This window comes from Patagioenas fasciata, chromosome 25 (assembly GCF_037038585.1).
Source record: "Patagioenas fasciata isolate bPatFas1 chromosome 25, bPatFas1.hap1, whole genome shotgun sequence".
Taxonomy (NCBI): Eukaryota; Metazoa; Chordata; class Aves; order Columbiformes; family Columbidae; genus Patagioenas; species Patagioenas fasciata.
This window is the reverse complement of record NC_092544.1, coordinates 3,858,444-3,871,050: the sequence shown is the minus strand read 5'-3', so window position 1 is coordinate 3,871,050 and position 12,607 is coordinate 3,858,444. Positions and strand designations below refer to the sequence as shown.

General features: G+C 57.7%; 1 protein-coding gene across 11 annotated transcripts in view; it reads right to left on the bottom strand.

The window, feature by feature from the left end:
• The window catches only part of MACF1 (microtubule actin crosslinking factor 1), a 138,150-nt gene that overhangs the window by 101,046 nt on the left and 24,497 nt on the right, over positions 1–12,607 (bottom strand). For 7 of the 11 annotated variants that reach the window (XM_071799029.1, XM_071799035.1, XM_071799034.1 and 4 more), the window contains exons 2-5: positions 6,599–6,660; positions 4,900–4,989; positions 1,886–1,963; positions 383–475 (exon numbers count right to left, since the gene is read on the bottom strand). In XM_071799029.1, the coding sequence (XP_071655130.1) occupies positions 383–475; positions 1,886–1,963; positions 4,900–4,989; positions 6,599–6,660 (323 nt within the window). Of the gene's footprint in view, positions 1–382; positions 476–1,885; positions 1,964–3,944; positions 4,044–4,899; positions 4,990–6,598; positions 6,661–8,102; positions 9,067–11,489; positions 11,868–12,607 lie in introns of those variants that run through there. The other 4 variants (XM_065857236.2, XM_065857239.2, XM_065857238.2 and 1 more) reach the window with 3 other exon arrangements.

The following is a 12,607-nucleotide window of genomic DNA, read 5'->3' as shown; positions in this document are numbered from 1 at the left end:
GGCCTTGCTATTCCCCGATACCGCAACGTGTGTTGATCCCCCAGACCGATCCACGGTGCCGGCATCGCCACAAAGCACGTGGACAACCAGAGCATCATTTGGGTTGGAAAAGCCCCTCAAGCCCATCGAGTCCAACCGTTACCCACCCCTGGCACTGCCCCATGTCCTGAGAACCTCATCTCTGTCTGTCCCCTCCAGGGATGGTGACTCCAGCACTCCCCTGGGCAGCCTGTTCCAATGCCCCACAGCCTTTTGGGGAAGAAATTGTTCCCCAGATCCAACCTCAACCTCCCCTGGCGCAACTTGAGGCCAGCGCCCCAGTGTAACAACGCGCTCCCACCATCCGCCCCGCGTCCTTTGGCAAAATACCCTCCTGATCTACCTGGAAATGGAGGATGATCGTCCAGATGAGCCCCAGGGTGAGCTTGGGGTTGCCGTCTGTAATGTCATCGTTGCGAATGTTCACCAGTTTCACCTGAAAGAGAAGCAACGGGGTCAAATCTCCTCGTCAGCCTCACCCACAGAGAGGAGGGGGACATGTCCCCAACCAGGCTGTCCCCGGGGTCACCCCCAGCAACCCATATGGAACACACACAAACACCCTGGTGCTTCTAAAAGAGGCAGCAAGGCCACCCCATGCCCTGGTTCAGGAAGGATTTTTCACGTCTCCAGCGTTCTCCATCTAGAAGTGCTTTCCTAGCACTTAACGGTTTTATTTCAGCTCACACAGAAGTGCCTCATCCCCGAAGCCCGGAGCCCTAGTGCATAATTTAATAGCTGCAGACCACAGAGCATGGTTAAAATAGAATGGCCGAGCTTTATTAACTCCCTCCTGGGCTCAAAACAAATCAATCAGCCCTAACGAAGGCAGAAACACCAGCGCTGAGGGTTCGGCACCCACCCAAAGCCCCTGTCTGTCCCAGCAGATTCTGGGGGTGATTTAAACACACATGCAGTCCCTGAACCCCACGGAGGTGCCGGTGCCACCGGCCTCGGTGCTCCCAGCAGATGCAAAGCACAGCGGTGCTGCTCAACTGCTGCTCCTGCTCTCCTTGCAGCCGCCTTCCCAGGAGCTGCCACCTATTTTGGGTTCTTCTCCCCTCATCGGGCTCTCCAGGGGGTGTCCCCGCTCCCCAGCGCTCAAGGGGACCCCACAACCTCTAGTGGGAGCAGCCAGGGTAAGACATCCCAACACAGGCACTGTCACCAGGCCATCAGGCTTCAAAGGAAAAAGCTGTTTCATCCAAGTAGAGAAACAAGCTCCCGAGAGCCGCCGGCAAAATGTCTCTATCAAGGGGCTGCGGAGGAGGGGGTGGAAGCGGCTCTCCCTCCCTGGAGTGGGGTATGTGCTTAAATTTATTCAGTGCCCTCAGGCCAGCAGAGAGAGAAAAATCTCTGCTTCGGCATGAACTGCTGCAATTCATCATCATCTCGGCATATCTGAGGATCGGGAGACCTGACCCAACAGGCGGAACGGGACCCCCGGACCGAGGGCTGCGGGGGTTCCACCTGCAGAGCCAACGAGGCTGAGGAATCACAGAATCACAGAATCATTTTAGTTGTAAAGACCCTCAAGATCATCGAGTCCAACCATTAACCCACCCCTGGCACTGCCCCATGTCCTGAGAACCTCATCTCCGTCTGTCCAACCCTCCAGGGATGGTGACTCCAGCACTGCCCTGGGCAGCCTGTTCCAATGCCCCACAGCCCTTTGGGGAAGAAATCGTTCCTAAATCCAACCTCAACCTCCTCCGGTGCAAATCAGGGTGCAGAAGTGACATCAGTGACATTCGCAAACCCCTTCCCAGAACAAGAGTCTGATCCTCCATTCTGATACCAGTTTTTGTGCCGCTCTGCTTCTGGCTGAGCCGAAATGAGCCCTTACCTGGCGCTGCTTCAGGAAATCCAGGGCGATCTGCACGTTCTGCAGCCGGTGGAAGCGCATCCGTCCCTTCTCACGCGGCTGCAAGAGAGAGGAGGTGGGTTCAGGTCAGGCTCGGGGGGCCAGGCAGGAGCCCCCCCAGATGCACAGCCACCCCCCACACTCAGTGCGCTGCTGTGACCCCCCATGCACCCCACACACCCTGCTCTGGATGGAAATAAAGTCATTGCTACACATGGTCCTGCTCAAAAAGGGCAAAAAGCCCACGGTGGGGCATGGAGGTGGGAAGACACTGAGATGTCAACCACCTCCAAGAGCCTGAGGGTGCACGTCCAGGCTCTGAGCTGGGCACAGGACGCTGCCAGGACTGGCTCAGCTTCCAAAACCCCAGGGCAGGATCTCACCCAGCCCAAGCTCAGCCAGGTAGGCTGGGAAGATGGCTCAGCAATGAGAGGTGTACCCAAGTGGGTACAGAGCGTGACCCATGGCGTGGATCAGAGCAGGACACGGGGATGTGTGCAGGGACGGTCTGTGTGTCCCCGTGGCCAGCAGAGAAACCCCAACCTCAGTATCAGTCCCTGCAGACCGGGCTCAGCTCCTTCTGTGCACCAGTAGCAGCTGATGCTCTGGGTACCAGCTCCGGAGCCTTGGGGAGGACAGAAATGAGGTGCCCTGGGCTGTGCTCATCGCCGGGGGATTTTCCGAGGTACCCGATAGCTGAGCCCTGGCCCGGGGAAGGGATGATGGGTCTGCTCCAAATCAGCACAAGGGGGAGGATCGATGCTTAAATCCTGATCCCAGCCTCAATAAGAGGCATCACCAGGATGCTCCGACCCACAAGGACACCCCAAGTCCTCCAAGTCACCTTCTGTCCCCAGCCCCAAGGGGAAGAGTCATCCCTGCAAGTGGAACTTCTCCAGGAAGGTGCAACAGCTCCAGCTGCTCCAGGAAGTGACACCGTGCTCAAGGGAATCGTCACCCGGAGCAAGGGGGATGGAAAATACACCTTTCTCTTACACCTGAGCAAGAGAGGTTCTCCTGCCCCTCTGCTCTGCCCTGGGGAGACCACACCTGGAATATTGTGTCCAGTTGTGGCCCCTCAGTTCCAGAAGGACAGGGAACTGCTACAGAGAGTCCAGCGCAGCCACCAAGATGCTGAAGGGAGTGGAGCATCTCCCGTGTGAGGAAAGGATGAGGGAGCTGGGGCTCTGGAGCTGGACAAGAGGAGACCGAGGGGGGACTCATTCATGGGGATCAATATGGAAAGGGGCAGTGTCAGGAGGATGGAGCCAGGCTCTTCTGGGTGACAACCAGTGACAGGACAAGGGGCAATGGGTGCAAACTGGAACACAGGAGGTTCCACTTGAATATGAGAAGAAACTTGTTGGGGGTGAGGGTGTCAGAGCCTGGCCCAGGCTGCCCAGGGAGGTTGTGGAGTCTCCTTCTCTGCAGACATTCAAACCCGCCTGGACCCCTTCCTGTGGAACCTCAGCTGGGTGTTCCTGCTCCATGGGGGGATTGCACTGGATGAGCTTTCCAGGTCCCTTCCAACCCCTGACATTCAGTGATTCTGTGATTTTGGGGTCTGGCCCCTTCTGGGTAACCCCCAGTTGTGCTCCCACCTCCACTCACATGCACGTGGTGACCAGTGGCACCCCAGACCCCACGGTGGCACCAGCCCCCCGAGAAGGTGCCATGCAGTGTGAGGTGAGCAGCCGGCACCGCAGCCCCCTGAGGGGACCTGGCCGGGAACAGCGTGCAGGGCCCGTCCCTGTCCCCTCCCGACCCCGTGGAGGGGACACATGCTGTCACACCGGGTGGCTGGCATGCCCTGGCTGCAGGTGGACACTGCAACACACGCAGATAATCCAGTTAATGAGAACACAGCCCAGTAACAAGGATCGCGGCGTCTCGTCGCTCAGGGTGACCTCCAAAAAACCCCGGTTAAAACCAAAAATAGGGGCAGGTCGGAGCCCCCGGCGACGCTGGGCTGTGCTGGGCTATCTGGTGTCACTCCAGTGTCCACCCGGATGATGCTGCAGCTGGGGCAGACTCAACCTACTTCTTCATCATCATCATCTTCCTCCTCTTCGCTGCTTGCACGGCACCAGGCCGGCGCTTGCACCAGGCGGAGGCTCCTCTGAGCTGGCGGCTCTACCGGCTAACGAGGAGGGGAGGGACGGCAGCAATGGGAGGGGGACACAACAGGGAGACAGAATGGAAACCAAAATGCAACAACCAAGTAAAGGAAAAACTAAAATGAGCGGGGATGAAGGCGGCTGGGGCTCCGGCACGGGAATTTCCCCCTGGCTTTGGAAGCCGGAGCAGCGAGGAGGAAATTGCCTGGATCACAAACAGCTCAATCCAATTTTTCAGCCTCCACAAAAACCGATTTGGCATCTCGGGAGGGTAACTGAAGGAGATCTTTGCCCAGATCCTATTTTAAGGGAAAACTAAAATAATTCCTGCTGTGCTACCCTGTTGCAGCAATTGGGATCTTCCCAGAGCTGCGTGAACGTGTCAGTCTGAGGAGGAGGAGGAGGAGGAAGGAGGGGAACCCTACGATGCTCAAGATGATGCCACCGACTGCTACAAACCCAGCTCGTGCAGGAGCTGAGTGTGGGGCAGGAGACGCAAATCTGAGCTAAACTGCTGGGCACACTGGCACTGAAACGCTTTTGGCCAAAGCTGTTATTATCCATTATCTTAAATACGGAACCAAATCTAGAAGATGAAGGCGCGTGAACCTTCACAAAGAGACGGCTCGACCAGAAGTCAGCGGCTTTAATCATAGGTTTTGGTGGTATCTGAGACGCCAGCCTGGGGAACATGGGTTTGAGCGACAACAAATCAAATAATAATCATAATAAATATGTTAAAATAGTAATAATAATAACAGAAACAACGAGAGACGTTTGAAAACAAAACTACGGCGTAAAGAATGATGGGTGATGGTTGGGGGGGGGACAAAAGGAGGGTTTGGGGGGACAGCAGTGTCACCAACCATGGGGACTCACCAGCTTCACTCCCGACAGCACCTCCAGGAGGGAGATGAGGTTGTGGCCGTCTCGCAAATCTTCATAGAGGTCGTTGATGTGCTTGCGCACCTGGGGGGAGAAGCGCAGGGAGAAACGTCAGAGCCGCAGCCCCACGCGCATTTCACATGGTTATTCCAGAACTATTATTCAATAATTATTGCTAAGGAAAGCAGCCCCTTGTTTCCCAAATGACCCGACAGAAGCTGCTGCCAATTCTGTGCCCCAAAGCAATCTGTGAAAGCACCCGTGCTCCAGGCGATCCCACAATATCGCACTCAGAGCAGCTTGGTCCTGAAATCGAATTAGAGAATCATGGAACAACAGGTTGGGTGGGACCACAAGGATCATCTGGTCCAACCTTTCTCGGCAAAAGCCCAGTCTGGCCAAGCTGGTCCAGCAGCATCTTACAAGTGTTGGGGAATCCACCCCTTCCCCGGGAGATGATTCCAAGGGCTGATTGTTCTCATCTCTTGTGTCCAACCAGGAGTAACTTGTACCCATCTCAGATTCACAAAGGAGCCAAAAGCTCGATGCAGAGGTTTGTGAAGCTGGCAGGAAAATACAGCTCTCACACTTAATGCCCAAACAATTTATTTTTGGGCAAATGGAGAATTACTCAAAGACCACCTGTTATTAACCAAGGAAAACAGGCGCGTGGTCAGCAGGCCAAGGGCAGTGATCCTTCCCCTGTGCTCTGCACTGGGGAGGCCACACCTGGAGTGTTGTGTTCAGTTCTGGGCCCCTCAGCTCAGGAAAGAGATTGAAGTGCTGGAGCGGGTCCAGAGAAGAGCAACAAGACTGGGGAAGGGACTTGAACACAAGCCCTATGGGGAGAGGCTGAGGGAGCTGGGCTTGTTCAGTCTGGAGCAGAGGAGGCTTAGAGCTGAGCTCAGCACTCTCTAGAACGACCTGAAGGGCAGTTCTAGCCAGGGGGGATTGGGCTCTTCTCCCAGGCAGTCAGCAACAGGACAAGGGTGCATGGGCTTCAACTCTGCCAGGGGAAATTGAGGCTGGAGATGAGAAAGCAATTCTGTGCAGAGAGAGTGGTCAGCATTGGAATGGCTGCCCAGGGAGGTGCTGGACTCACCGGCCCTGGAGGTTTGTAAACTGAGATTGGCCATGGCACTGAGTGCCATGATCTGGTGAACGGACTGGAGTTGGACCAAGGGTTGCACTTGGTGATCTCTGAGGGCTTTTCCAACCCAGTCGTTGCTGTGATTCTGTGATGTTAATCCTGTTTATTTACCTACAGCTGCAAGCATCTCCCTTCACACACTTTGGGGCTCCTCTCCATGCAGGAGCATCTCTTGAAAGACAAAAAAGACCTTTTGTCCTGGTAAAGGGGGTGCAAGGGGGGAACAGCCCCATGTTGGGACCCCTTTCTTCACCCCAACTGCCTGTGACCCGGGTGGGAGGATGCACAAGCCTCATATTAAGCAAGAACCAGGTTCTCAGGAGGCAAATGTAATTAAAAAAGGCCTGTGGTGATGTTACAGTGCCCTCCAAAGGCACCGGCACAGTGCGGATCCACCGCAACCATCTCCGCACTGAGTACAGAGACGTATGAACACTCCAATCCAACGCAAACATTCCTAGAGAAAATAAAGACTTATTTATCTGAGCTAGAACACACAGATGGTCATTTAACCAGCCTTATAATGAAATATGTGACTCTTACCTTCATCAAGTGTTTATTGACCCATTTAGTGAAGGTTTTCTTCTGGACTCTGTCCCGTTCATCTGTCAAAAGAAGACAAAAGCGGCTCTCGGTCGGTGTTTCTCATGCAGAAACTCAATGACTTTGAAATGAGGGGAAGAGACAGAGGAATCACTGGCGCTGCCAGGACCACGGGACGGATCCTGCACCCGCGCAGGGGAACAGAAGTGGCTTAGTCACGGGTTAGCCCAGGACAGGGCCATCCAAACAACATACATTGATTTTGGGCAGGGAAATAGTGTTATTTGAATAAAAGCACTGTGGATGATTGGGATGGGTATAGCTGCAAGTGGCAAATGAACCCCCAAAGTGTGTCACACCGGCTGGGACCCCCGTGCCTCCTGGTCCCCTGGGGACGCAGAGCAGGGAGGGAGGTGGTTCTACCTGACCCCCCGCTTTGGGAGGGTGGCCCTGCTCCCCAGAGGTTTAACGCTTTACATAAACCCCACAGATGTCCCGTTACAGGCTTCTGCCGGGCACTACCAGCCTGTCCAATTAGCAGCTTATTCTGTTGCTGTATTTTTGGTTCATTGGATTGTCGGGATTTAACGTCTATTCCCGTCCCGGGCTCAGCCGGGGGTGCCCTGGGCAGACACCGGCAGCGGCGAACGCCGGCGGGACAGGGTGACAAAGGGGGTCCTGTCCCCAGGGGCGGCCGCCAGCCCCATGGGGTGACACGATGGGAGATGCCAAGCAGCAACATAGGACAGAGAGGGTCTTGGTACTGACCCACAGGACACAACTGAGTTCCCAAGTGCTGCCCCATCCAGCCTGGGGATCCCTGGGACAGAGGGGACAGGACAAAACCTGCTAATCCAAGTCATCCCTCTGATGCCACCTCAGCTGGCAGAAGCACCGCTTGCTTTGGTTTTAAGCCAAAAATAAATCAAGAAAAGGGGAAAAAACCCAGCATCTATCAGCCCGGGCTCCCCGATGGCCCCGTGTCCCCCTTTCTGGGGCAGGGGGTCCCTGCACCAGCCATGGGATCAGGAAAACGTCTCCACGTGGCAACCCGCGCAGATTTGAGCGCGCTATTGAGCACCCCTCCTCTTCCTCCTCCGCCCCACAGCTTCCCCATCCAAAGGCACCGCGGTAAAACACGCGGCACATCCCCAGTGACACCTTACATGTGTTTCCCCCTGCCCTGCTCCATCCTCCAGCCATGGAATGTCATCAGGTGCCAAAAACACCCACCGGACACACTCCGGCCGCCCTCGCCCCCCACCCTGCCGAGCTCCGGCCTCGGCACAGCTCCCTGGCACAATGCGGCCGAGCCATGGCACTGCCGCCTGCCATAGGAAACCACGTCACCCCATGTGGTTTTAGGGACCTTTCCTTCACCCAGTCCCCCCCAACAGCCACAGCGCCGGGTCCCTTCCCAACCCCGGCGCTAATTGGGGGTGGATAAAGCCTGAGCCGTGTCGCGGTGCCAGGGGGGTGGGAAGAGCAGGCGGCGGGTACGAACCGATGCAGCACATCCGGCACACCAGGCAGGCGCTCAGCCGTCGCCGCTCCCCGGCAAGATGCCGCCTCTCCATCACCAAAACCGCGCCAGGCAGCGCTGGGTCCTGGCACAGCACCGGCTGCCTCCTGGGGAAAGGTCTTCTGGTGGCTCAACCGACCTGGTCCCCAGCAGTTTGGTGACTTCTCGGCCGCGGCTCCTCCCACCTCACCACTTCCTACACCCGCTGTGCCCGGCGTGGGCACCGGCCGCTCCTCCTCCGGGGCATCGCCACGAAGTCAAGGGTGGCTTGGCCAGAGCTTCCCCGGCTCCTCCGAGTGCTCCCAGCCGAGGGTGCAGCCAGCACGGCAGCTCCGCAACGGCCAAATCCTCACCGTTCCAGCAAAATCCTCACTGTCCCAGCAAAATCCTCACCATGCCGCGGTCCCGATGGCCGGCAAAGCTGCTCAGAAAGTTCAGAAGGGCAGAGCTGCTCCCTCCTGCAAGCCAGCGAGGAGCTGTGCGGATCACTGTGCGGATCGCGGTGCGGATCGCTGGGGGTGCGGACGCAGGCTCGCCCCGCGGAGCCGGACACCGCTCCGCCAACAGGCTCTTGGCTTGTTGTGCCTCGTCTTGTTTTCCAGTTAATTGCACCAGGGACGGGAGGGACAATGCCGGGCTGTTCTCCCCGCTCCCGCCTGCCTGCCCGCGGCTTCTGCCCAAATCATTTCCCGGGTCCGAAGCACCGGAGCCAGGAACCCGCCACGGCCCCGCTCGGCACGCGGGGAGATAACGGGGGCCTCCTTATCACCCCCTCTCTTCCTTTTCTTCTAAATATAAACCCTCTGAAGCCTTTCTGCTGGCAGGAGCCCCGGCCGGGAGGGGGAGCGGAGCGTGGAGCGCGTCCCCGAGCATCACAGGGAGCACACGGGGACGGGGTCACGTCACCGAGTCCCACACGGACGATCTGCAGCGAGGCACCTCCAATGCCGGATCCCGGGGGTGCCCGTGGGCCAGTGGCTCCTCTGCATGCTCCCTCTTCCCATCTCCTGCAGATACGGGGGGTTTCTTCCTATTTTTCTGGCCCTGTCTCACCACCTTCGGGTGGTTCCTGCGCTCTAACCAGATTACACTTCCCCACCGTACACCTGCACCACCGTCTGCACTAATAATAATGCCTGGTTACTGCTTACTAACGATATTAAGGCATTGCAAGCTTATCTCTCCCTAATCTTTCCCAGAGTCACCCTGACGATCGACTTGTTGCAAACCCCCCATAAAAAGGCTGGTGCCAGTGATGCAGGGAGCATCGCCGGCAAACGGAGACAGCACCAGCAAAAACCAGACTCCTTAACTGGGCACACTTGTGTCACACATCCACGCGACGGTTCCCAGCACCACGGATGCTATCGGAGCCACACGGAGGCTTTCAGCTGCAAAACGCTTCCACATTGCTGCTTTCCCAAGATGGGTGAGACTCATGGAGATGAAAACCTGGATGGGCCGGGGAACAACCCAGCGTAAGCCCAGCTGAGATGCTGCTGTGCCATCCCTGTCCCCATCCCTGTCCGCATCCCTGTGACATCCCTGTCCCCATTCCTGTGCCATCCCTGTCCCCATCCCTGTCTGCATCCCTGTCCCCATCCCCATCCTCATCCCTGTCCGCACCCCTGTGGGATGCAGGTGCCTGGACAGACACCCCAGGAGTGGGACCAGGGAGCCCTTTGCCACCCTTATGAGGGACCCTGGGATTTCAGTGTCCCCCATCGGCTCCTTCAGCCCCTCTGCTGTAACAAAGCCTGGAAGCAGCTCCCATACTCCCTCCTCCTGTTCACTGATTCCCGCTAAAGCTGAAGGAATACGGGAGGCGTCAGACAGGCCCCTGCACCGGACGAGCGCACAGAGATCTCGGAGACATCTCCAAGAGCTCGGTGTGAAAGCAGCTCTGTGCATTAAGCAGCGAAGGGGTGAAGGAGGGTTTGTTACGTATAAATGCCTAGAAATGGGGTTTTTGAGAGTTTAAACCCATCGCTTTCACTTCGAACTCCTTCAAGGCAAGCAAAGAATGGGAATGCACCTTTTCTTTGAACGCGGCACTTTTAAGATGGGGGATATGCAAAAATCCTGGCTGGCTCAGGAGCACGAGGTATTTAAAATGCGCTGGCTGCCAACTCGGGGGCTGACATAATCCATCATGACAGCAGAGACAAGCGGGCAGGATTTACAGAGCCTTTGGAAACAGGGCGAGGAAACGGCGCCTGATTCAGCCTGGAAGAATGCACAAGAGATACCTGCGGTGGAAAACCATCCACGGAGATACCTGAGACACGGTGATGCGAAGGAGACCTGGGGGGCTGCTCGGCAGAGCTGGACGAGCATCCCAGGGCAAGCAAACCTGCTGCAAAATCACCCTCGTCTTCCAGAACTCCCGGGAAGGAGGGATGAAGGAAAGCAGCTATTGAACATACTTGCTGCTTGCAACACTCGCACCAGGATTTTTTCCAAAAGGGATGGATTTCTACAGCGGTTTGGGGAGATTAATGACGAGGAACGGCGGGTCAGCAGGAGGAATTGCAGCAGGGCTGGGTTTAGTGGGTGACAGGGAGCATTTCTGCACATTGGTGCAACTCAGCCTCAATATCTGGTAGTTTTGGGGGAGGAAGGAAGAAGCATATCCCAAAGCAATATTTGTGTGTGCTGCCCGGGCTCTGCAGTCCCACCCCTTTGCATGGAAAATGTGAAAGAAAAGGGGGAATTGGTCACGGACATGGGAAGAGGCCCCATGCGGAGGCACAGGCGAGAACAAGCGCTGCTGGGAAATAAAGAGAGAGAGGAATCAAAACAAACAAATCCCAGGAGAAAGCGGTCGGGACGGACAAGGAGCTACTGAATCCCCGCCAGGGGCCCGGAGCTATCGCAGAACCCTGCACCGAATCCTCGTCCTCCTCGAGCAGCAGTCATGTGCGAGCCCTATTTTGGGAAACTGAGGCAGGGTCAGCCCCAGCTGCTCGGTGAGGAGCTTGCGGAGCCACATCTTGGCGCTGCTGGTGTCGGTGGGGACCGAGACGCTGCTGTCACGGTGAGGGACGCCACCCGCGCCGGGGCAGGTTGCACAACACCAGCCACGTGTCGCGGGTTTGCGCCAAGACAAGAAGCAGAAAGACACCCCCCGTCCCACCCGCTCCCACCCCACACGTGCGCTGGGAATGGGTGGCGAGACCAAATTTAGGCACCGAAACCTTTGCCCACCGTGCAGTGTGGGGACAGGTCCCCGTCACCGCGTTCTCCTCCCTCCTCCCCGCCAGCCACGTCCGTCCCTGCCTGCGCCGCGGGCTCGGGGAGGGAAAACAAGCCGTGACCCTCGCCGGCAACACGCCGGCCATCTTAACCCCCCCGCGGGGGCTGCCGTACCTCCTCTGCTCCGGCTCCGCCAGTACAGGACGCCGGCGATGCCCAGGACGTGGCTCAGGACAAAGGCGGCGGGTGGCAGATAGGAGCTCTGCGACAGCGGCATCGTCCCCTACTCCCGGCCCCTTCTCCCGAATTTCCTCCTCCCGCAGCCCGGCATTGCTGGGAGGGCGAGGGGACGGTGCCGGGGCCGAGCTGCCGCCCGCAAAACTTCCGAAAACTTCCTGTCTGCGCCTCTGCCTCCAGCTGGCGGTGTCCCCAGGGTGTCCCCAGGGCTGGCAGGGCTCGGGGACGGCCAGCGGCGCCGGGACAGGGCCAGCGAGATTCGGGAGCTCGGAGAGGGGGGCGGGTAGAGGGAGGAAGGCAGCGTCAGGCCGGCTCAAACATCTTTCCTCGGCATTCACGCGGCCAAACTTCAGCCCCCCCCGCGTCGGGGGCACAGACGTCATCTCCTCAATTTCCATTCCCAGCCCCGGCGGCCTCGGCGAGGGGCGATCGGGGATCGGCGGGAGCAGCTGCCGCGCCGGCATCACCGCGACACCCTCGGCGGGGCCACGAGCTCCTGTCCCCCCCAGCAGGTGACAGCCCAGCCAGTGTCCCCTGCCCGGTGATGCCCACACACCCAGAGCAGCCGGGATGGAGGGGGAGCAGGTGTGGACCCAGCACCAGTCTGCTCACAGGAAAACATCTCCCCAGCAAGACGGGTAAAAGTAACCCAATTTGGGTTTCTAGGAGCTGAGTACCCCAAGCACATTTATTCTGGATGCCCAGAAATAAATGTATTAACTGCCAGGACAACCCCAGCGCCCGGGGGGGAATAAATACCCACAAAAGCTGCTCTAACACAGAATGTTCTCCATGTCCCAGCCCTTCCTGCAGCCGGGTGCCACCAGCATCACGGTGACACTTTGCAGCCCGACGCTGTCTATTAGCAGTTAGCACCGTGCTAGGCGGTACTTTCGCAGTTTTGCTTCTGTTCGGAACCTTTTCCGGCGGTGGAAATAAACAGCACAGGGAAACCGAGAGCGGCGAACCCCGCACGGCACAACCGTTACGTCCCCAGCCTGCTGCTGTTGTAACCACAAGCGAACCGGGCAGAGGGGCTCCTTACAAAGCCTGGT